Raw genomic sequence first — 23,507 nt, forward strand, 5'->3', positions numbered from 1 at the left:
AGCATGAAAATTACTCTTCTGATGAGAAAGGGTAAATCATAGAATTTTTCAAGGACCCTCAGGGGTAACATCTCCTTCTGTCTGTATTCACATACAATTGGAGGTATCCTCTCTTCTTCTAGTCAAGTCTTGCCTCATGGAGCAGGACGTTTTTTCCTTCATGCAAAAGAGGCAATTAAGCAGAGGGAGAATTACTCATGCAGAAGTGGGAGGTAACTTAGTGTTTTTAATTTGCAGTACCAGGTTGCCAGGAGACTGGGACAGAGTGGCACAGATCAACACTGTGTCCATTCTGCAGAAGCGCTCAGGGATTGGGGCTCTTCAAACCTACTCCAGATACATGACGGCTCCACTATGGCAGAGATCTGTAACTTGTTCCAAGTAAGAGACAGAGTAGACTGGAGAGAATGAAGCATTCAGTAGGAATGTTGGGATGGAGTCAGAATGTGCAAAGGAACCAGGGCCATTTAGCAACTTTCTCCATGTCATTTAGGCAGCTAAGTAGTCCACAATAAATTATATATATAGTTAAAAACTAGTAATAGTGTCTTTGCTTAAAAGGTAGCTTTTGTAAAATTTGACTGCAAAGCACTGTGTTAAGTGAGTTACATTCCTAATTTTGAGTTCTTAAAATTGCTCTGGGTTATATGTATTTTCATCTCTGTTAGACAGATGAGAAAATTGATATGCAACAGCTTGAAGAGACCTACCCTAAATCACTAAACAAATAAGAATAGGGACTTGGTGGGGAGGGGCACTTAGGTAGCTCAGTCCTTAAGCCTCTGCCTTTGGCTCAGGTCATGATTCCAGGGTCCTGGGATCCAGCCCAAGCCTGCTTCTCCCTCTTCCACTTCCCCTGCTTGTGTTCCCTCTCTGGCTGTATCTCTGTCAAATAAATAAATAAAATCTTAAAAAAAAATAAATAATACGGACTGGGATTTGACCCTAGATGTACATGTGTGTATCATTATGTATAATTTAACAATGCACCCCAGAGTAAGACCGTAATAGCCTTTTTGATAGTGTTCTCTGGATAGTATTTATTTCCAAGATATATGTCTGGAACTAAGAGCTGGACTTATTACAAAAATCACATTCAATTAGTGAATAGGTACCATCAATTCTTTTCCTTTCATACAATTTTTCTAACAGTGCAGTCTTAGAACTTAGTCAGGCCTGAGTTATTGAAGCTATAGTTATTGAAAAACCTTTGAGAAAAATGGATGAAAGCAAATGGTGAGATGGAATAGAGAATTCATTATCAACTTTTGTATGATGGAAACACAGGGAATAGAGCAGGTGCTCAGAAAATTTAATGAGCACTATTTGAGGTTATGTGATGCTAGAGCTTATACCTCAAGAAGAGACAAAAAGAGAGCTCTTATATGGAAACCTTTGAATTGAGAAAACCATCACACATAATACCAAGAAATTTACACTGATAACGTATTTGTTTCTCCAGTCTATCCCTATATAGCACACCTGGTAGATCATAAGTTGCTTTAATAATTCCTCTTCTCCCAAATAAAAGTAGTTTTGTCTTTGAAAGACAATGATATATGGATAGATTTTGCAACTATATTTCCTCTTCCCAACTGAGTTGATGATGTCATTAAAAATGACTAATCAATTGTAGGATCTGCAAGGTGCAGAGGGAATTTGTTTATGGGCAGCTCTTTGGATATAAAGAACAAGTTAACCTGTTACAGGCATGTAGAGTATGTTTCTCCGATCAACTGATACACACACACACACGTGTGTGTGTGTGCATATACATGTGTACACACACACACACACACACACACACACACACGGCTTCTGTCAGGGCATAAGCCTCTGTACTAAGCTAAAAGGATCTTATTCCATCAAGCTCTGACAGGGAACTCTGTTGGGAACTCCAGTTTCATATTCTTCCTTTTAAGATGTTTTCCTTGCAAGGAACTTCTGCCTTGTTACAGCGGATGCAAAGGAAGTGTGCCAGTGACATTGATCATTTTACATCTCAAGAATGGCTGAAATAGGACCTAGGAGTTGGGCTTAATGCAATTTAAAGTAATAATATGTTTTCCCTTTTTAATCTACTTTTCTTTTAGAGGGTTATCTTTTGACGTCTTTTGTTTTTTAATTTGTTCTATATATTGAAAATAGTGATCAAGTACATGCTATACATAATACAGTCTATTTGAGGTTAGTTTGAGCATTAAAGATTAAAGCAAGATTTATATCACAAAGATATGCACTCTCCTTAAACAGGTCCAGATTATGGACTTGGATATATGTCCATAATTACTTCATATTAAAAAAAAAAATCATTGCCCAGTCCTTTTCAGAGGCAGTACGGGAAACTACTGGAACAATATGACTACCTGCTTTTCAGAAACACCATATTTCAATTAAAAAAAAAAGGGGAAAACATAAGTCATTTATTTGTGTGTGCATGTATATAAATATGTATTATACACACATACACACACAGAGATATGTATTCATATGTCACAAATAATGTGTGAACCTACATATGAACGTTTTTATGTACATGATAAGGATACAGTCAACTCCTCAAAACACTTTTTCATAGATGGAAGTGGGGAAATAGTTGAAAACATGTGTTTGTTGAATTAATTGCAACCTACATAATCCTAACTAGTGTCCCCATCTACGCCTCCTAGAGAGCACCTACTTCCCTGCAGTGTCCTCTCCCAATCCTATGTCCTAGAACCTCCAGAGAATGTACCCCTCTCAGAAACAGCTTCATCCAATAAAGCCGGGGGTGGCGGGGGGGAGGGGGGGCAGTGGGTAGTGGAGAATTAAAGGCACAGGCAGAAAGAGATCCTGGGAAATTATTGATTCCCTGGCTTTGGTTAGTCCTAAAACCAGCCTGAACTCTTCAATTCCTTATATGAATCAGTAAGTTTTCAGCTAGTTCATTTTGCTAACCCTTTTCAATCCTGTATGTGCCACAATATTGCAAAAACTTACCATGTCTTAAACTTTGCTTCTATCCTTTCTTTAGACTGTAGGACCAGAGAAATAGAAAGTTCTGCCATCATATTTCCATCACCATAAAGAACATATGCATACAGCCTATGATCACTTCTCTGTCTTATTCAAATCCTCATTATGCTTGACCTCTTGTCAGTATTTGGCAGAGCTGACCATTCCTTGGAAAACATTTCCATATTGTGTTCTAATTTAGACACTTTCCTTTGCTTTCTTTGATGAGGGATAGAAGCAGAAAATGGTTCACCTTTAGCTCATAAGGCTGACCCATAGCCTGCATAGTTTCAATAAGGATTAAATAGGTGCAGTTGTTACTTTCTTGAAGGATCTCATGACTGCCTGTAAATCTCACTGATAGTTAATATCAAACTGAATAAGCATCATAGAAATCTCGTAGTTTTAGGAGTAGAAATTAGAAGAAAACATTTATGATTTAATACTTCCTGCTTGTTCCCTCCCCCTCGAACACTAAGCATATAACCACCAGCTTCATAAAGCAAAAATGCAGCTCTTTCTGCACAGGGGTCTTGTCCCTGTGCTATTTAAATAAACTTACTAAGTTGCACTGTAAAACATCTCAAGAATTCCTTCTTCACCAATGCACTTAACTACAACAGTCCTCACTTTCTCTTCTACTCCTTGACAAGCCCTATATGTTGGGATCGTTGTATGTCCTCTTGTCTATTTACATTCTCACTTTGTGTGATTTCAAAAGATCTAAGGCTTTAATCACTGTATGACAAATGCATGTGTTTGTATGTGACCTTTCCCTTGATCTCCAAATTTGTATGTCCATTTTACTACTTAACATCTCAACTTGGATATATTGTAATCATTTCAGAACTAACCAAGTACAAAACAGACCCAGGATATTTACCAATTCACAAATCCATTTTCTGCTAGTTTTATCCATGTAGGTAAATTATAACATTATTTCATCTTTCATATCAGTGAATTTATCTTTGACTCCTCCCTTATGTTCACTCCGTACATCTACTACATGTACAAGTCCAAAATGTAGTTGGAATCCAAGTACTCCACGTCCACTGGTATTACTCTGGTCCACAACACCACCATCTCTCACTGAGAATTCTCCAAGAGTCTTCTAACTATTTTGGCCCGTTTTGTTTTGGTTTTCCCAATAACGACTTTTTGCACATATAAGTCAAGATGATCATTTTAAAATGTAAATCACATTACTTCCTTTTTTAGAACACACCAACACTGAACCATGGAATGACAATAAATTAAAAACTTCTTACCTCTGCCTAGAAGGACACATAAGATCTACCAACCAACTCCAAAAAAGAATGAAACCATCCTCTCCAACTTGAGCCACACTGACCTGCTGTGTCTTTAAAAGGGATCGATCTCAATGACAATTTAAGGCCTTTGCTACAACTGTTCCTTCAACCTGAAAAATCCTTTCCCCAGATTTTAGCCCAACTGCCTTCTTTCATGTCATTAATTCAAGATTCGGCTTAAATATCACTTATTGAAAAAGGATTTTGCTTACATCTTGATTTACAGTAGTCTTTTCTTCTAATAAACTTTATTATATTACTAACATTTACTAGTCTCTAAATACTTAGAGAGTACTCTGAAATTGCATTCTTTTTACTTGTTCACATTTCGTCTCCTTGGTGGACAGTATAAGTTCCATAAAGACAAATATGATCTGTTCATGGCTAAATCCCTGGTATCTGCAACCTAATTTTCTACAAGAAGGAGAAAGAGGAGGAAAAATGGAGGCAGAATAAAAAGGAAGGGCAGAGGAAGAGTATAAGAGGGATGGGGGAAGAAGTGGAGGAGAAAGTGAAGAAACGTATTAATAAAACTGAACCTCAACTAAGCTGAGGTTCAGTTTTATTAATTTCTTAGTACATTGTATTAATAAAACTGAACCTCAACTAGGAATTAGCCAAACTCAAGATGTATTTGTAAATTTGGAACCTGAGACACTTGAAACATACTTCTAAATAACTTACTGGATGCACCAGAACAGGAGTGAGAGATGCAGGGGTATTAATCTGCCAGTTTACAGTAGTTTTCAGACTTTGTTGGGCAAGTGTTATCAACAAATGGTGTTGCAGCAATTGGAGCATAGGCCCCTAAAATGAACATTTACCTAAACCTTACACCTTAAAAAGGAGCATTAAGTCCAAAGGATCACAGTTTTAAACATAATAGGTAAAACTATCAAATTTTTAGTTAAAAAAAATAGGGGAAAGTCTTAAGTCTCTAGGGCAAGCAAAGAGAATTTAGCCTTGAAAACAAACACACAATTCATAAAAGAACAAAAATCAATAGATTAGACCTCACCAAATTTAAAACCTTTTCCCTATTAAAGACCTTGTAAAGAGGATGGAAAAACAAGCCACAGACTGAGAGATAATAGTGGTAAAGCACATATCCATAAAAAGTTTGGCATCTAGAATATATAAAAAAAAAACTCTAAAAACCTAACAATATAAAGATGAAAACAAAAACAAACAAAAAAAAACAGTATAATTGTAAAATAAGCAAAAGACATAAAGTCACTTCACCAAAGAGGTTATACAGATGGCAAAAAAGCACATGGGAGAATATTCAGTGTCATTATCTGTTAGTGAAATGCAAATTAAAACCACAGTCAGCTAACACTACATATCTCAATGAATAACTATTTTTTTGAAATGATAATACCAAATGCTGGCAGTGATATAGAAAATCTGACCATTCACACATGTTAATCAAAATGTAAAATGTAGAACTACTCTGAAAAGGATCATAGCAGTTCAGTTTCTTAGGAAACTTGTGCTCACCATATGATCCAGTAGTTGTACTTTTGGGTATTTATTCCAGAGAAATGGAAACTTATGATCATACAAAAGCCTACACATGAACATTCATAGCCTTATTTGTAGTGATCCAAACCTGGAAATAATCCAAATGTCCTCTAGTAGATGAATGGGTAAATAAACTGTGGTACCTTCATATAATTGAAAGATACTCATCAAAAAGAGAATGAACCATTGAGACATTAGACAACTTGAATGAACCTCACACATGCTAAGTGAAAAGAGCCAATTTCAGAATGTCCCAGACTGTAAGATTCCATTTGTACAGTTATTGATATAACAAAATGATAGAGATGGGGGAGATATCTGTGCTTGCCGGGGTTAGAAATGCTGCGGGGAGGGGATGATTATGAATATAAAAGGGGATCATACAGAATTGTATGTGGATTATAGTGGTGGCTATGGGAAATCTACACATGAGCTAAAACTGCATACAACCACACACATACACATACACACATACATACACACATAAATGAGTATGTGTACCATGGGTGATGCCTGAATATGCTCCATGTATTGTACTAGTGTCAACTTCATGGCTTTGATCTTATACAGTAGTTGTGCAAAGTGTTATTACTGAAGGAAACTGGATGAATGAAATACATCTGTGAAGTTACAGTCATTAAAAAATAAAAAGTTTAAGAAAATCACCTAAGAATCTTTTTAGAACCCAAGACCAGGCCTTATCTCAGATCGACTAAGTCAGAATCTCTAGGTGTGGAATCCAGTAGTACATTAAAATAGCCTAAGGGATTGCAATAAACAGCTAACATTAAAAACCACCATTTCAAAGCAGTGGCTTTCAAGGTGTGATCCCAAAGTCAGAAGCAAAACCTTACTTGAAAATTTGTTAGTCATTTAAATTCTCAGGTCCAGGCCTACACCTACTGGTTCAGAAATTCTGCCCAAGCTATTTTAACAAAACTTCTAGGCCATTCTGACTTACACTGTACCCAATAGGATACCCACAAGCCACATACAGCTATCAAACACTTGAAATGTGGTTAGTGACACATGTTGAAATGATAATATTTTTGATACATTACATGAAATAAAAGGTATTAATAAAATAAATTTCAGTATTTAAAATTCTTTCCAGCTCTATTGAGGTGTATCTGACATATAACATTGTATAAGTTTAAGGTATAAAGATGATTTGATATACTTATTGCAAAAGGATTACCATAGGTTTAGTTAACATATTCATCACTTCACAAAATTATTATTATTATTATTATTTTGCTTTGTGTTGAGATCACTTAAGATGTACTCTCTTGGGGCACCTCGGTGGCTCAGTGGGTTAAGCCTCTGCCTTCTACTCAGGTCATGATCTCAGGGTCCTCTGATTAAGTCCCACGTTGGGCTCTCTGCTCAGCAGGGAGCCTGCTTCCCCCTCTCTCTCTGCCTGCCTCTCTGCATACTTGTGATCTCGCTCTGTCAAATAAATAAAATCTTAAAAAAAAAAAAGTATCTTATAAGATGTACTTTCTTAACAACTTCCAGGTATACAGTATAGTATTGTTAACTATAGTCATTATGCTATACATTAGCTCCCCAGAACATATTCATCTTATAACTGGAACTTTATTAACCTTTGAGCAACATCTTCGCTAGCCTATTTCCTTTTAATACTTTTAATGTGGCTACTACAAAATTTTAAATTACATATGGCTTACATTATATGTCTATTCAATAGCACTGCTCTAGAACAATTATTTTTTAGCTCCAGATATATAATAGAATCACCCAAAAAGCTTAAAAAAATACTAGTGTCTATACCTTACACTAAATTAGATCAAATTTCTTACAATAGGGCCCTGGTGTTGATGATTTTGGGGGAAAAAAAAAAACAAAACCTTCCTAGATGAAGCTTTTTGGATGAAGGTATAAAAATCATTGATCTAAATTTGGCTTCTGATTTTTTTTCAGTTTGGATTCCTTCAACAATTAGATTTGGGAAGCTAACCACCCTCTCCCACCCCAAGAAAATAAATATTTACACACAGTTTGCATACATCTTCAAGGTATTTCTGGTCATCACACACAGAATTGCTTTATAGCTCTTATATAACTTCCTTTTAAGAAACTTGTGTTTTAGGGAATAATGCTTTTTGATGTTCTTTGTCATCATATTTCATTTCTAAGTAGGTAAACCGGAGGATTTTTTAGATCTTCCTGAACTCTCAGAGATGATTTTTTTTTATATACTAAGCATGTATAAAGAAAGTTTATTTTGCCTAATTCTGCCTTATTTTCCTAATAATGGTTTGCTGTAGTTTAATAGTTATAGCTCTCTTTAAAAATGAATATATATCCTCTGATATGTTGTTCCCTCTCTTGAATTTTATATATAAGCTACTCTAATGCTCTTCACAGATTTGAATTGTTACTTCCAGTGGCATTGCCAAATATCTTGTCTCCAAGTAATCTAAACTGTAAGAAATGTCCTCATAAAATACATAGCTTTATAAAGCTAATTATAAAACACATGGTCAAACTAACTGAAAACCATTCATTTATTGGACAATTAAATGCCTGGCATAAATGTATAGGCACTGTTCTAGGCACCAGGGAAATGGAATTTTAAAATCCACTCTCTTTATGAATCCTTATTCTAGTTTAGAGAGAAGGACAATGTACAAGGTAAGTAAAGCTATGATATATTGAGACATGATAAAATCTGGAGATAGGAGTAAAGGGATAGAGAAACCCAAGGGAAATCTTTGTGAGAAGAGACAATGGAGTAAAACTGTAGGAAGTGAAGGAATGATTTAAGTAAATGTCTGGAGATATTACATACATTCCAGGAAGAGGACATAGGGAATTTGAATGTCCAGATGTTGAAGACTGTCTGACCTATTAGAAAAGCAAAAATTCAGTGTCATGGAAAAAATGAGAAGAGGGGAAAAGGGCAAGACAGGGGAATCAGATGGGTCCTAGTTTGGTGGGACCGTTAAGGCCATTAATGAACTTGATTTTTACCACTAAGTGACATGGGAGCCAGTGGAGAGTTTCCAGTGGAGGAGTGGTTTGTTCTGATACATGTTTTTAAGAGGATCCCACAGGGCACCTGGGTAGTTCAGTGGTTAAGCCTCCCACTCTTAGATTTCAGCTGAGGTCATAAGCTCAGAGTCGTGAGATAGAGCCCCACCGGCATGATCTGTGTGGAGTCTGCTTCAGATTCTCTCTCTCCCTCTGTCCCTTCCCTGCTCATGCTCTCTGTCTCTCAAAATAAAATGAATAGAATAGAATAGGATAGAATAGAATAGGATAAAATAAAATAAAAATTTTAAATAAATAAACAAAAGGATCCACAAACAGTTTTGGAACAGTGGGTTGATTACTTGCCCACCAAAAACAGTCCTGGCGCCAACTCCTGGAGTTCTCCTTGGCCTCTCCTTGCCATCCTAGAATCTGCCTGAAAGGAGTGCAGTCCTGAGGAGAGTGGCAGGGTTTGGGGGACTATGCTAAGTCTACCCCCCAAAACATACACAGAAGACTTTGATCTCATTAAAGAGCAATAGTAAACAAATAGACAGACAAATAAATAATAAAGTAAAAGGATCCTCTGGCAGGTGTTCTTTCAGTGAACGGACTGAGGGTATGAGCAAAATCAGAAGCACAGAGCTCAGTTAAAAGAATAATACAAAATTATAGGGGACAGGTAATGCATTTTAAACTTAAATGCTGTATTTTATATCTAAATTTCCAAGTTACCTTAATCACTTCATTTATAATCACTTTACACCTGTGCTATGTCCCAGGCTGGCTAACACAGGAAAGGGAAGAACTAAAAGCAGATGGAGTGCATGGCTCCTGGATCCTTTTTCTTTTGGAAAAAGCTGATGGACATGCCTTTAAAAGGTTTTCAATCTTTCTCATGATTCATAATATCATTCATGGCACTGCTTGCTACTTCTTAGCCAGTGAAATAGGAAGAAGAGTTTGGGCAGAAGAAACATTTGTGGGCTTGTCCAAAATGAGCAATATATTTTCCAAGAGTCAGAGTAAACTTAAAATGGATAATAACTATTGTCTCAAAATATAGAGAGAGTAAGATTTTTGAATTCCTATTAATAAAATTGGGATCTTCATAGAGCTATATGTGATGGCATCAGATTTTAAATAGCACATTTCCTTTCTTGCACAAAAACAGATAAATATGCAGATTCCGTACTAGCATGATTTCTTCGACAATACAATTTCCTTTAAAACTTAACAGGATCTTCTACACATATAGTTATAGACCGGATTTATGACCAAAGCTCTACTGCAATGCAATGCAGAAAAGTGGGTCTTCCGAAAAATGATGCTGGGTTCACTGGACAGTTTACTGGGGGAACAAAAAAAAATGCATCCTGATCCTTACCTCCCACCATAAACAAAATCAATTCCAGATGGATTGAAGATGCAAATGTAAAAAGTAAAACAATAGTTATTTTAGAGGAAAACAGAAATAAATCTTTGTGACCTTGGATTAGGCAAAGAGTTCTTGAACAGAATGTAAGATTACCAATCACAGAAGAAAATAATGAGTAATTAGACCATTAAAATAAAGAATTTCGGGGGATGCGTATTTGGCTCAGTTGGTAGATTATGTGACTCTTGGAATTGGGGTTATGAGTTCAAGCCCAACGTTGGGTGTAGAGCTAACTTAAAAAAAAAAAAAAGTATTCTTCCTTTCTGATTGCTGAATAATATACCATTGTATGTATGAACCACATCTTCTTTATTCATTCATCTGTTGAAGGCCATGTCATCTCCTTCCACAGTTTGGCTGTTGTGGACATTGCTGCCATGAATATTGGGGTGCAGGTGCCCCTTCTTTTCACTACATCTGTATCTTGGGGATAAATACCTAGTAGTGTAATTGTTCATATATACAATGGAATATTACTCAGCCATCAGAAAGGATGAATACCTACCATTTGCACTGACAAGAATGGAACTGGAGGGGATTATGATAAGTGAAATAAGTCAAGCAGAGACAGACAATTATCATATGATCTCACTCATATGTGGAACATAAGGAATAGCACAGAGGACCACAGGGGAAAGGAGGGAAAACTGAATGGGAAGAAATCAGAGAGGGAGACAATCCATGAGAGACTCTGGACTCTGGGAAAGAGACTGAGGGTTTCAGAAGGGAGGGTGGGGTAACCAGGTGATGGGTATTGAGGAGGGCACATATTGTGATGAGCATTGGGTATTATATGTAACTAATGAATTGCTGAACACATAAAAAACTAATGGTGTACTTTACGTTGGCTAACCGAACATAATTTTAAAAAAAAAAGTAAAATGAAAAACATTTTATCAAAAGATATCCTGAACTGAATGGAAGGCAAACCACAAAGTGTGACAAGGCTTATATATCTGACAAAGGAGGCCTATCTATATATGTGAAAAATTCCTACAATCTCTTACAAAAAGATAACTCAGAATAAAAGGACAGTTTTTAACAGACCCTTCACTAATTACGATATTCTGAAGGGCACTGAACATATAAAGGTGTACTCAACTTCATTAGTCATCAGATAAATTAATATTAAAAGCACAGATGATATCACTACATAGAAAATATGGAGGGAGGCCTGGGTGGCTCAGTCAGCTAAGCTACTGCCTTCAGTCCAGGTCATGATCCCAGGGTCCTAGGATCAAGTCCCACATCGGGCTCCTTACTCAGCAGGGAGCCTGCTTCTTTCTCTGCCTCTGTCTGCCACTCTGCCTGCTTGTGCACTCGCTCGCTCTCTCTCGCTCTCTCTCTCTCTCTGACAAATAAATAAATAAATAAATAAAATCTTTAAAAAATAAAAAAATAAAAATAAAAATAAAAATCTGGAAAATATTAAGTGTAGGTAATTACGTGGAGCAACTGAACCCTATTCCCTAGGTGATCTGATAGATGTACTGTAGAAAGAGAAATTACCCTAAGCATTTTAAGTTGAAGAAAATTAATTTGGAAATTAGGTGCCTACCACAATTTGTGAAAGTTCTTGCATTAGTTTTATATAATTGCATAATAAGTTAGCGTGAAAGTCATATGCTTACCACAACCAATATTTATTACCCCAGTTCCTATGGGTTAGGAATCCAGTGCCACTTGTTTAGATCCTCTGGCTGGGGTCTCTCATGGGCTGCAGCCCAAGTGTCAGCTGGGACTCTGGTCATCTTAAGTCACAATTAGGAAGAATGCGTTGCCTAACTCACACACAAGGCTATTTTTTGGCATCATGAGATCTATCTTCAAGATCATTTAAATCAAATTTCTTCAGCTTAAAATGTTTAGAGTAGTTTCTGTTTCCTCAGTAAACTATAACTTATACACATCCTGCTCTTTACATATCTCCACTGTGTGAAATTTCCTTTCCCATATCACCTTTGTTTATCTGACCAGGTCTTCTGTGCAACCTCAAATCAATCTAAAATGCCAGTCCCTTCTAGAATGCTCTGCCAGTCTGATTTACTGCTCTGCATACATCTCACAGACCACTTCTGTCATTAAAATGCACTATCTGTTAATAGTGTATATTTCTGTCATGTACCACCAGGGATACCATTTCCTATTTATTTTGCATACCAGTAACTAGCCAAAGGCTGACGGATAGAATGTGCTTTGTAAAGTGTGATGAATGAAGGGAAGAGACAAATTAAAGAAGGAAGGAGCTAAGGAGGGGTTAAGAAAAGACAAAAGGAGGAGATAGCAAAAGGAAGAGGTAACTCTAAAAACCAGGCCTTATTCTTCTAAATATAGTCGTTACAATATGATGTTTTATAATCTGAGGGATAGCACATTCTGTGGTATCTCATGATGTGGCAAAGACATTGCTGGCTAAATGTGGAAGAAAATAGTAGACTAGGTCAGGGTTAGGATAAGGTACACCCAGGCTTGCTAATGAAAATACCCAGATCTGCATGTGATGAAGAGGTCTAAAAAATACTTAGATCCGCATGTGATCAAGGGGTCTAGAAAGGCAGGTGGTATTTATTGGACAATCAATAAATATTTCATTTGATGGGAAAAATCTACATATAAATAGTTGAGATCAGGCAGATTCAGAAAACTATAGCAGATGGCAGGCAAAAACAAAACACACACACACATGCACACACAAAAACACACTAAAAAGTGGTCAGTATAGAGGCAAATAGCAGGTAGTTCACATTATGATAATTAAGGAAAAGGCCTAAGGTATAGCGCTAGGTTCCAGAATAGGAATCCCATTAGAAGGGTAGATAGTGGGAGCTTTACTTAAGAGACTCACATTTATGGGCCAAGACAGGGATTTGAATACCAGATTTAGAAAACCAGATATAGGCCTTGATTCAAGAATGAAACACTGGTTCTCTGAGTATATAATTCATTCTCCTTGAATTCTGCCTTCCTAAGGCTAGACTTAGTTTGAATAGAGACTAAGGTGAAAGCCTACTGGCTTCTTCTAGGTATAGAGAAATATACAAAGTCTATGAGCCAAGTAGATCTTAGAAATGATACATCATATGTATGTCTTAATAGGTAAGTATTTCTGAATCTGTGTTCATATTCCCATCAGTTATCTTTAAATAAGTAAATGTGATAGGAAAAGCATTTACTTTTAACAATAGGGATATATGCCTTATAAAAATAAACTTTGGAAGCATTTTAATTTGAATAACAGATACTGCTAGAGAATATATGTCATGCTAAAGTATAAAATATGAGATAATCAAAATTACATATTTTCACAATTGTACAAAAATATATACCATCGTAGTCAGATTTCATATATAACTTTGAAGATATTTATATACATATCTCTAACAGTAAAATTTATATAAAATTTATTCTTTCATTATCTGGTCAAAAATAGATCTTATTTTTTTAAGCCTTAAACTTTATTAAAGACATTTAAATGAATGGGGCACCTGGGTGGTTCAGTCAGTTAAGCATCCAACTCTTGATTTCTGCTTAGGTCATGATCTCAGGGTTGTGAGATCCAGCCCTGTGGTGGGCTCTGTGCTGAGCGTAGAGCCTGCTTAAGATTCTCTCTCTCTTCTCCATTCACCACCCCCCATAATAACAAATAAAATTAAATTAAAAAAATTTAAATGGGTGAATTTAAAAATATTCATTATATTTTGAGATATTTGAATACATAGAACTCTAACATCAATCCTAAGTTCGTAACTGCATTTTTTTTTTTTCTTTTTCATTCAGTATCTTTACCATCTTGTTGTATAGCCTTGGGAACAAGTATAACCAATTGAGTCATAGCTGTTATTTTGTAAAATGGATACAACTACTTTTTATCTAAAAGGTGATGATCTACTGGACAGTTTCCCAAAAGTACCTGGGGACATGCCTACTAATGTAGTATATCTTTATTCAAATTTAGAAGGTAATTATTTCCTCAAAAGTTTAATTCAAAAATGTTAGTAAATATAAATTGTTAAAATAAAGACAGAGATGTGTTAGTATAGAAACATTAAATCCAAGTTGAGATCTGAAAGTACTCTCATAAGGAGTCCTGTCCTTTTTATTGGAATGCAGGATAATTTATTCTGTGTTTGTACTTGTGAGGTAGATAAAGGAGGTTTTGTCTTTTGTGGTTCTAATCTAACCTTAAATGAGGGAACCTTCTGACATATTTTTCACATACTTAGTTTTACAGACTTTGCCACCAGAGCCTGACTGTTAAAAGACTGACAAGAGAGTGACTATCAGATATTAAAATACTTAATTAAACTGAGATTGACCTCAGTCATTTCATCAATCTAAAATCAACTGGAGAATGTGCCAGGTTAACTCTATAGCTTTAGCTAAAGCAATGCATCTATAAAACCAAACAGTGATAATCATAACCCCACAGAATCTGAGATGGAGTGTAAATTTTCATGAAAATTTTCTATCTAATCTGAGTGCAGAGAGGGGAAAATGAAACAACCTTGGTAAGTCAGATGATAATATTGTACTGTACATTGAATCATCTTACAGTTTATGGCCAATAATGTGATTATGAAGACATCATCACTGTTGACATGGCTGAAATAAACACTGAGAAAAACTGGCTAGTTATCTATTTCTCTAAACATATTTTCTTGATTCTAAAAGGAAATATCAGTCACAAAGGAATCCTGCTGATGATACTTGGTCTCTTCAGTACAGGACTAAGCCTTATTCACCTGCATGTGCTCCTTTGTGCTTTTCTAAATATTTAATAAATATTTGAAAATCCTATTATTTAAGCAAGCAAGAGGCCCAATGTGGAGCTTGAATTCACAACCCCAAGATCAGGAGTTCCATGCTCCACCAACAGGCCAGCCAGGTGCCCCCAAATCCCATTTTTTTTAATTGAGGTTTTTTGTTAGTATTCTCTTTCTGAGATATTATGCTACTTAGATTATGAATCTGTAATCAGTTCAATCCACGTCGTTAGGAAGAAATATAGTCACATATCCCTTTTAAGTTGGCTTATCCAACTGAAGAGGAAATCTAGCACCTCTTTCTTGAGGCTTTCTCATCTCCAGAACTGTCTAAGAACCCCTAGAGGTGCACTCAGTTCAAAGGGATCGGATTTTTTCTAAATGAATAGTATGTTCGGTACATTTTGTTTTTTATTTTCATCACTGCTATACTGTATAACTTTTGAAATCTGACTTTACAGAGAATAGCTAGTGATACCTTACTCTATAGATCCCTTCTCAGCTTGTTATCCCACATTTGAGCTACAGTGATATAGTAATTTTAGTTCATACTTACATAATTAGAACAAACACCGTATCTGGGTTACTGGGTTCAGAGGGCTTTTGAGCATCAGGAATATGTCTTCACCTAGCAAATATTAAGCCTAGAATTCTCTTTCCCTCACAATAAGTGCTTGTTTGAGGTACTCAGATCATTTCGTTTTTAGTTAGAACCATCCCAATATTTAAGAGCTTCTAATATTGTTGAAACTCAACAATTGGGATTGGGTTAGGGACTTATGATACCTCTCCTCCTAGGAGGATCATTGTCTCATACAAATCTGTCCACTTTCTCCACAGAACAAAATTGCATTTCAAGTCAAGGGGTTAGTATAAGGCACCACATTTGGCAGACTACAGAATTTCAACTTTAGTGTAAGAGTCCCACAGTTGCATGATTTAATAGGTTGGGGATACTATTCGTGTATTTTTTCTCTCTTAACATAAAAACTCCTATTTCTAAATTACTTTGATACATAAAAATTCCTACTGTTTGGACCTTTTCTTAGACCTCCTTGAGAGTAGCCAGGCAAATTTTGATAGAATTTCATTTTAGTATTAACCATGGCAGAAGGCTAAGGTAAGAAGTAGTCTCTAAAATTCTCCTCAAGATAGAGAGTTCTAAAAACTTCAGTACCATCAAGTTTGAGAGGATACTCAATCCCGGCCTGGTCCTATTTCCTAGGTAAAGAACTCTGGGGAGTTAAGTGGATGGAATATAAGAAAGAATATCTGAGGTTGATCTAGAGACTCAGAGTTCCTCAGATATTTAAAAAAACTGGGCAGAACCTTCCTGCAATATAATTCACTTTCTAAGGTACTTTTGGAGCCCCTTCAGTTAACTTGGTCTCTATAGACTGAAATAGGTCAGACCATCTCACAAATTTTTACGAAGGCCTTTAGTAGGCTGGCACAGGTACAAAGAGAGTAAGGAACTTAAAAGCGCCAGTGGGGCAAATATATATTAATTATATACTTCTATATAGTTATAGAAATAAAAGTACATATAATTATATTTTTAATTTCATAATTACCTCATCTTTATTCAGTGTAGACTTGATTGGCCCAACACCCAGAGATCCTGGTGCCCCCTGGTGGTCACTGAATCATCACAGCGCTCCTTGACATCTAAAATCCAAGGGTTTTAAGAGCTAAAACACTGCAAGATAAGAAACAATGAAAGCATGCAGAAGTACTTTGCATAATTTAAGCTAGTTCTTCCTATCAGTGCTAGTGACTTATGGCAAAATGAAATATAACTAATGGACAGGAAGAACCTCTGCAGGCAAAATCAAATTTAAAAATAATAAATTCTTCTTGAGAGTATTGTACAAGTGTTATGTGATTATGAGGATAATGTGCCATTTTCTCTGCTATATTTAGCAGTTCTTTCAATATTAGTCACATAATAAAAGTTATTTGACTCAACACTTTTGAATATTATAAATGATTAGAAAATTTCCATGACACTTTAGCAACATTCAACTGGACTCTTACAATTTTGATATAATTTTTTTCTATTTGTTAAGAGGTCTTAAATTAACTCAGTAATTGCAATTAGAGAATTAATTTGTTGTTTTCATAACAGTATCAATTTATCTGCTTACAAAAATAGGTAAACTTTCATAGTCACAAAATACAATCTTGACTTATAATTTGATTCTTGACCTTTGACTTCCTATATACTGTCGACTAAATCTGAGACTTAGAATAGGTGAAATTATAACTATGTATTTTATGAGCCTAGTTTATGTACATTTTTTACACTGGACTGCAAATAAATATTTTATGTACACCACATAAACCATGCTAATGTAAATATGTAAATGATTTTCTTGCACAGTGGAAAGATTGTTTACATTTTGACTGAAATCACAAATAGAGAACCCAATTTTCTGTAATATCTATTAACTGAGACATAATGTTTCTTTTCTGTTTATAATCAGTTTCTTTTGCACAGTACCTTTTCTAATTCAGTTTAAATTACCCCTTTTTCTGTGATGAACTTGCATTTTCACATTTACCAGCTGTGAATGCATTTAGACAGTAAGTGCAAAAGTAGTAGGTTCAGAAACGCCCTTTGATTTCATTGTTGTTAACTAGTTTGGCAGCCTTGGATTGGTAACATACTGCAGTCTCAGATTGTACTTTATCCTCTGAAGGCCTGTTTGCTATACGCGTGTACGCATGCACACACGCACACACACACATAATGGAACTTGAAAATTCATGGAATTTATTCCCTGAAGTCATAATTTACTCCTCAGTTACTATTTCTTCCTTAAAATTATAGAATATCTCCCAAAGATAAACAGTGAGGTGAATATTATTATTGAAGGATGTTAACGGGAGATGACAGCTGTACCCTCATTTGGAATGTGTCTTGAATTTTTACATTTATTTTCATATATGTAAAGTTATGTGTGATTATTAATAATTAAATAAAAATAACATGGTGCAGGAAAGTTGGGTATATCTTCTTTTCATCTGATCCTAGGTATTTTCCATCTTTCTACTATACCTTTATAAAAGATGTTTCAAAAGAGGGGATTTGAGCCTAGTTGGAAATGTTAAAGTTTATCTCTATTATTTTCATTTATTTAAAATTAGCTAAATATATGTAGGTTACTCTATCAACTGCACTGCACAATGAATACATAACAATTAAAAATAGTTTTCAGAATTTCTGCTTTGGCTCACACATGTCGGTTGTATACACCATTTGATATAGCTCTGGAAAATCATTTCTTTTCTAACTAATTTTATACACACACACACACGCACACACTTTACTTTTCTAGAAATTGTTATACCGATAATCATATATATGATTCAAAAATCATAGATATAAAAATGGAGACATGAAGCTAAAATAAACTATTTTTAAGGTGATAGAATGAAATTCATTATTAAATGTTATTTTAAAATATGAAAGTTTTGTGAACTGGTTATTCTTTTTAATTTCAAGGGCTTCATGTAAATAGGTTTATGTGTTTGTCTGTTAGCCAAATACCTTAACAATTTATATACTAAAATACGTGCCATATAATACTGCACAATGAATGTTCTTTTGTTGACTAAATCATTCACTTTGATTTAAATGTTGACTTCTTTACCAATATACCTAGATACAAAAGAAAGAAGGTTGGTAAATCTAAAAATGAGTATCACTATGCAGTTCTGCTGGGAAAACTGTCAGCAGCCTGGCACATGTGCATTTAATGTGAAGCCTCTTGTCTCTAAAAATAAAAGCAAGGCTGCACATGCCCCTGTGTCTGACAGACAGAAGGGACACAATAAGGGGACTCCCTATACCACCTACACTCATCAGAGTGAAGGATGTTACTTCTTTGGTTTCCTGGTTTAATGGAAAGTTATTCCTATTCACATCACTGAGTATTAGTCATTCAATAGATGAAAGGAATATTTTAAACTTTAAAGGCTAACTTGGTGTCATTGTAAGTAGTGGGGATGAGACCCTGGAGAAAGTGCTGAAATCCTGTAGAATTATTTTAACTATTAGAAGTGGTTTAATATTTGTGAGTTTGTGGTTCTGAGATTAATAGTTTTATAGTATATGTGTGGAGATTTATGTTTTTAATTATGTTTTACCTTACAATTTTTACTCTAAAACATCTGTTTGTGTAAATACCACTAGCTTTTCTCTGAACAAGTGCTCTCTACATTTTTTTGTTTCTTTTCAAGGTTAATCTATTAAGCAGTTTACATTTTCTATGCATGCTGTAAAGGGCACTTAAAATGCTTTTAGATATAATTTCTAAAATATTTAATAGGCATAATGTCTAGGAACAAGTAACATTAAAAAAAATAAACTACAGAAGCAAAGAGAGATTAGAGAAAGATTCCATTTCTTTCTTCTTTGTAATTGTGTTAAGCAAGTTAAAACTACAAGAGACAATTTATCATAAAATAAAACTTAAATATCTCGGAATCTGTCATCTCTGAGAAGTCTTTACTACAAATACCAGAAGCAACTCAATTTTTATTTCTATACAGAAATGATAGGAAAAAAGTTTGGAGTTTCAGGTGAGATCAAACTTTGTGCCTATTATAAATAAAGACAAATCAAATGACAGATTTTATTTTTTTAAGGGAGAAATATAGGACAAGAAGAACACGGAGCTCATCTTAAACATGTGATTAAGTTACTCTGCCCTAACCTTTGAAATTGGTGATTTCGCAATTAAGGTTTTAAAGTTCTTCCTCTTATTACATTACCCTCCTCTTGAATTGCAAAGTGTCCAAAACTGCCTAACGGTAAACGGATTTCTCTACGTTCTTGCTATTTTAGTTGGATGAATTCAACTGGAGATATTAGTTATACTTTTTATTCTCCGTTTCCTTTAAAAGCCTGAATAATAATAATTATACAATTGAGTAATTATTGGAATATATCAGTTTGCGAAAAAGGTCTTGCTTTATGAATTTAAGGCGCGGTAACATTCTTTAAAATTAAGTGTAATTCATGCAGCGAAATGGGAAACGTTCAAATTGGGGCAATCCAAGGAAAACCTCAAAAAATATTAAAACATATAATAAAAGTGATACGGAACCTTCTAAACGTTCTTTCTTCGTGTCCTACTTCACCCAACAAACTATTGTGAGATGATAGGGCGGGGGTGAGGAGGGCACCTAAAACAAAAGACTTCCTTTCTCCACTCCCTTTTCCTCTGTTTCTTTTGCCAGAGCTTGTTGCAAACTCTTGGAAACATTGTTTGAACATAATACATTTGGATACTTTTATTCTTCCAGAGACTGCGCTGGGTGGTGCCTAGAGCTGACTTCTGTTGAGTAATAGAAAAAAAAGAAAAGTAGAAATCTTTCAAGAAATGAAAAGAACAAAGTTACCCGACCCGCGGAGGTTTTGAGTAACAAAAAAGTAAAAGGCACTTTACTTAAAGATAGCTTATTTCACTTTCCTGGCTCCGTGTTCGGTAGCTGAGAGATGGCTTGCATTGCCTCTGGTTTCTAAAAGACCACGAGGAGTACCACTATATATACACAATACTCTAAGTTGGGAGCGTTATTCTCGGATTGATTCTGCTCCACGAAAGCTGCGGTTGCTAAAAGCCGAGTGTCCACAGCAGCACGCACCTCGGCTACCATCCGCGTCCTGCCTTTCCGAGCATCTAGCGAAAGCTGGGAGCTCGGAACCTGGAGGGAATCCTGGACCCGCAACCTGACTCCGCTCGCCGCCGATTGGCCCGCGCCCCGAAGCCCGCCCCCGCGGCCGGGGCGGCCTTTTCACCGGGACCCGCCCCTTGGCCCTGGGAATCGCCGCCTGGCAGGCCGGCTGTGCCTGCCAGTCAGCTCGAGTGGCGGAGGCTCTCTGCTCGGAGCCCCGCCCCTTCCACCCTAATTGATATTATTGGAGTGTGGAGCAAGCGGCCGGTCTGCAGTCGGAGACTTGCAGGCAGCAAACACGGTGCGAACGAACAGGAGGGGGAAAAAATAAAAAAGCTAAACGTGGAGCAGCCGGCCGGAGGTCGAGCAGGGGAATCGATGCGAAAAGCGCAATAAAAAAGAACCCACTTCGGAGCAAACAGCATTTAAAAAGCTACGACTCCACTGAAACCTAAAATAAAACCTGCTCATGCACCATGGTTTTTCAAACTCGGCACCCTTCATGGATTATTTTATGCTACATCTGGCTGCTCCGCTTTGCACACACCGGGGAGGCACAGGCTGCAAAGGAAGGTAAGGTGATGGGAACGCAAAGTTTGTTCTGAGTTATTTATTTAGCGGTCTACCTGCACAAGCCGGCTCGTCCGCGGGGCTGCCGGCCGCGCCTCCGGCGCGGGGCGACCCTCCCCCGTCGGCTCCCCGCCCCCTCACCGCTCTCGCTGCTCCCGGCAGGCTGGCGGCAAGCTGGGCTACTCCGAACCGCCTTCAGCCTGGTGCCCGGGGCCGTCCGCCCGACGGGAGCGGGGTTTCTGGCGCGGCCAGTCCGGAGGGCGTGAGCAGCAACGGAGAGCGGCGGGGCGGAGTGGGGTGGTGGGCGGGGGGGGTGATGACCAGCGAGCTCTTTCTCTAGGATAGCAGGCGGGTCAGATCTCTTCCTCCAGCCCTCTCCTCCTCCTCTCGGTGTTCGCCTCTGGTGGGGTAAGCTGCGGCCGGAGTTAGTCCGAGACTGGGGAGTGCAGCTTCTAGTGTCCTGGCCAGCCCGTCGGCGAGCGGCTGGTGTCCCGAGCCTTCCCAGAGGGGCCGTGACATGTGTGAGCTCCAAACGCTCGGGTTACTAATGAAGTGCTCACTGCGTCGGAGGAGGAGGCGCGGGCCTGCGGCTGGCGCTCGGCCGCGGGCGCGGAACAATAACGCCGCGGAGGTGAAGCGAGGAAGCGGTGCGCGCCCCGCGGCGGGGACATCTCCATTCAGCGCGCGCCGCGCGTGGGTCCCGCGGGCCGCGCGTGGGTCCCGCGGGCCGCGCGGACAGCGGGAGTCCAGCTGGCTTGGCCGGCCGGAGAGGCAGGGGGCGGGCTGGGGCTGTGGAAGTGGTAACGAGACGCCGCCTGGGCGAGTACAAGTCCCCAAACATCTGCCCGGCAGTTGAGTCCGAGTGGTCAGACCTTGCGAAAGGACCTGGATCCGGAAGGCTACCTCTGGATGAAGAGAAGAGGTTTCATTTGGGCGGCCAGATACGCCTGTATATGGTTATCATTATTATTATTTCTTCTCCTTTGAACCACTGACAAGGTAAAATACCTTTCGGTGCCTGTAGTTGGAGCTGGGGAAAAATAAATCCTCTCAATGGAAATGTCCTGCTTCTTGAGCAATGTCACAATCTCTCTTCCCACGTTGTCTTCCAGACTGTAAATCTAACGTTGATTTCCCGATACTTAAAAGCAGAATACCAATAATTAATTGTTCCTGAAGTATGGAGAACGGAGGAATCTGTTATCAGATTTAGGTCATGATGGTGATGTGGGGCGGGGGGGAGGGGTTGTGTTCGATACTGATTCTCGCTTCATGTCGCCCTGAAAACTTAAGTGATTTAGTATTTTGTTTTGTTTTTTTTCCATTCTCTTCGTGCACCCTTTGAGTCTTTCACTCAAACCACACCCCCCTACCCCAACGCCACGTCCTACTTCTTGAGCCAGCCTGACCTTCTGACCCCAGTTTCCACATCTGCAACCCGTATTGACGCTGAACCCATTCAGAGAAATTTTCAGAGAAAACCATGACTCCGAGCTGTCGGTTACGCGTTAGCATATGAACCAACGTCGGCCAGAAACACACATCCATACACACCAAAATGCACGTTTCTACGCGCATGACACTAGCGATTAGGAACATTCAATCCTGGAACCTTGTACTGATTGCTCCGGAATAGCGGGACCCGAGGAAAAGTTTGCACTGCTGCGGAGAAGCCGGGCGCGCAAGCTCACGCAGACCCGGCAGGAGTTTGAGCTATAAATAACTGCATCACTAGGGGGAGAGGTTCCTGCAGCCAGAATGTCTCGCTCGCTTGCTTTTCTCTTCTGGGTGCAAGATACGTGAAGAGGATTCTGATTCTAGGAGGCTGAATTCTATAAATGCAGAAGTGAGATGTTTAAAAGGTGGGCGGGAGGGCGAATGAGCCCCGCTTCTCAGCGGCGACGCTCCCAGCGCGCAGCGGCGATCAAGAGCTCGGTTCTAGGAGCTAGCAAGCCCCGAGGGGCACCCCGGCACCCAGGAGCGAGCGCTGGGTACCACCTTTCGCAGGTGCCAGGCCTCCCGGGGTGGCCGGGAGTGGATGGAGGGAAATGAGGGACCTTCTTCCCCCACTTTCCTCATACGTGTTCTCTCGGGAGGCCAGTTCCCGCTGCGGGGAGCGCCTGTATAAGTCAGAGTCTGACGCTTGGAGGCGAAGTACAGCTGCTGTTTTTCCTCTTCCTAAATGCCGCCACCGCCTCTCCCTCAAAGGAGACGCTTCCCGAAAGC

At 38.2% G+C, this 23,507-nt stretch overlaps 1 protein-coding gene across 6 annotated transcripts in view; it reads left to right on the top strand.

The window, feature by feature from the left end:
• The first annotated feature begins 20,950 nt into the window (after nucleotides 1-20,950).
• Nucleotides 20,951-23,507, top strand: part of EPHA7 (EPH receptor A7) — a 171,140-nt gene continuing 168,583 nt past the window's right edge. For all 6 annotated transcript variants that reach the window (XM_059177055.1, XM_059177056.1, XM_059177057.1 and 3 more), the window contains exon 1: nucleotides 20,951-21,284. In XM_059177055.1, coding sequence (XP_059033038.1) covers nucleotides 21,188-21,284 — 97 coding nt within the window. In that variant the 5' untranslated portion in view covers nucleotides 20,951-21,187. The remainder of the gene's footprint in view (nucleotides 21,285-23,507) is intronic.

Source organism: Mustela lutreola, chromosome 6 (assembly GCF_030435805.1).
Source record: "Mustela lutreola isolate mMusLut2 chromosome 6, mMusLut2.pri, whole genome shotgun sequence".
Taxonomy (NCBI): Eukaryota; Metazoa; Chordata; class Mammalia; order Carnivora; family Mustelidae; genus Mustela; species Mustela lutreola.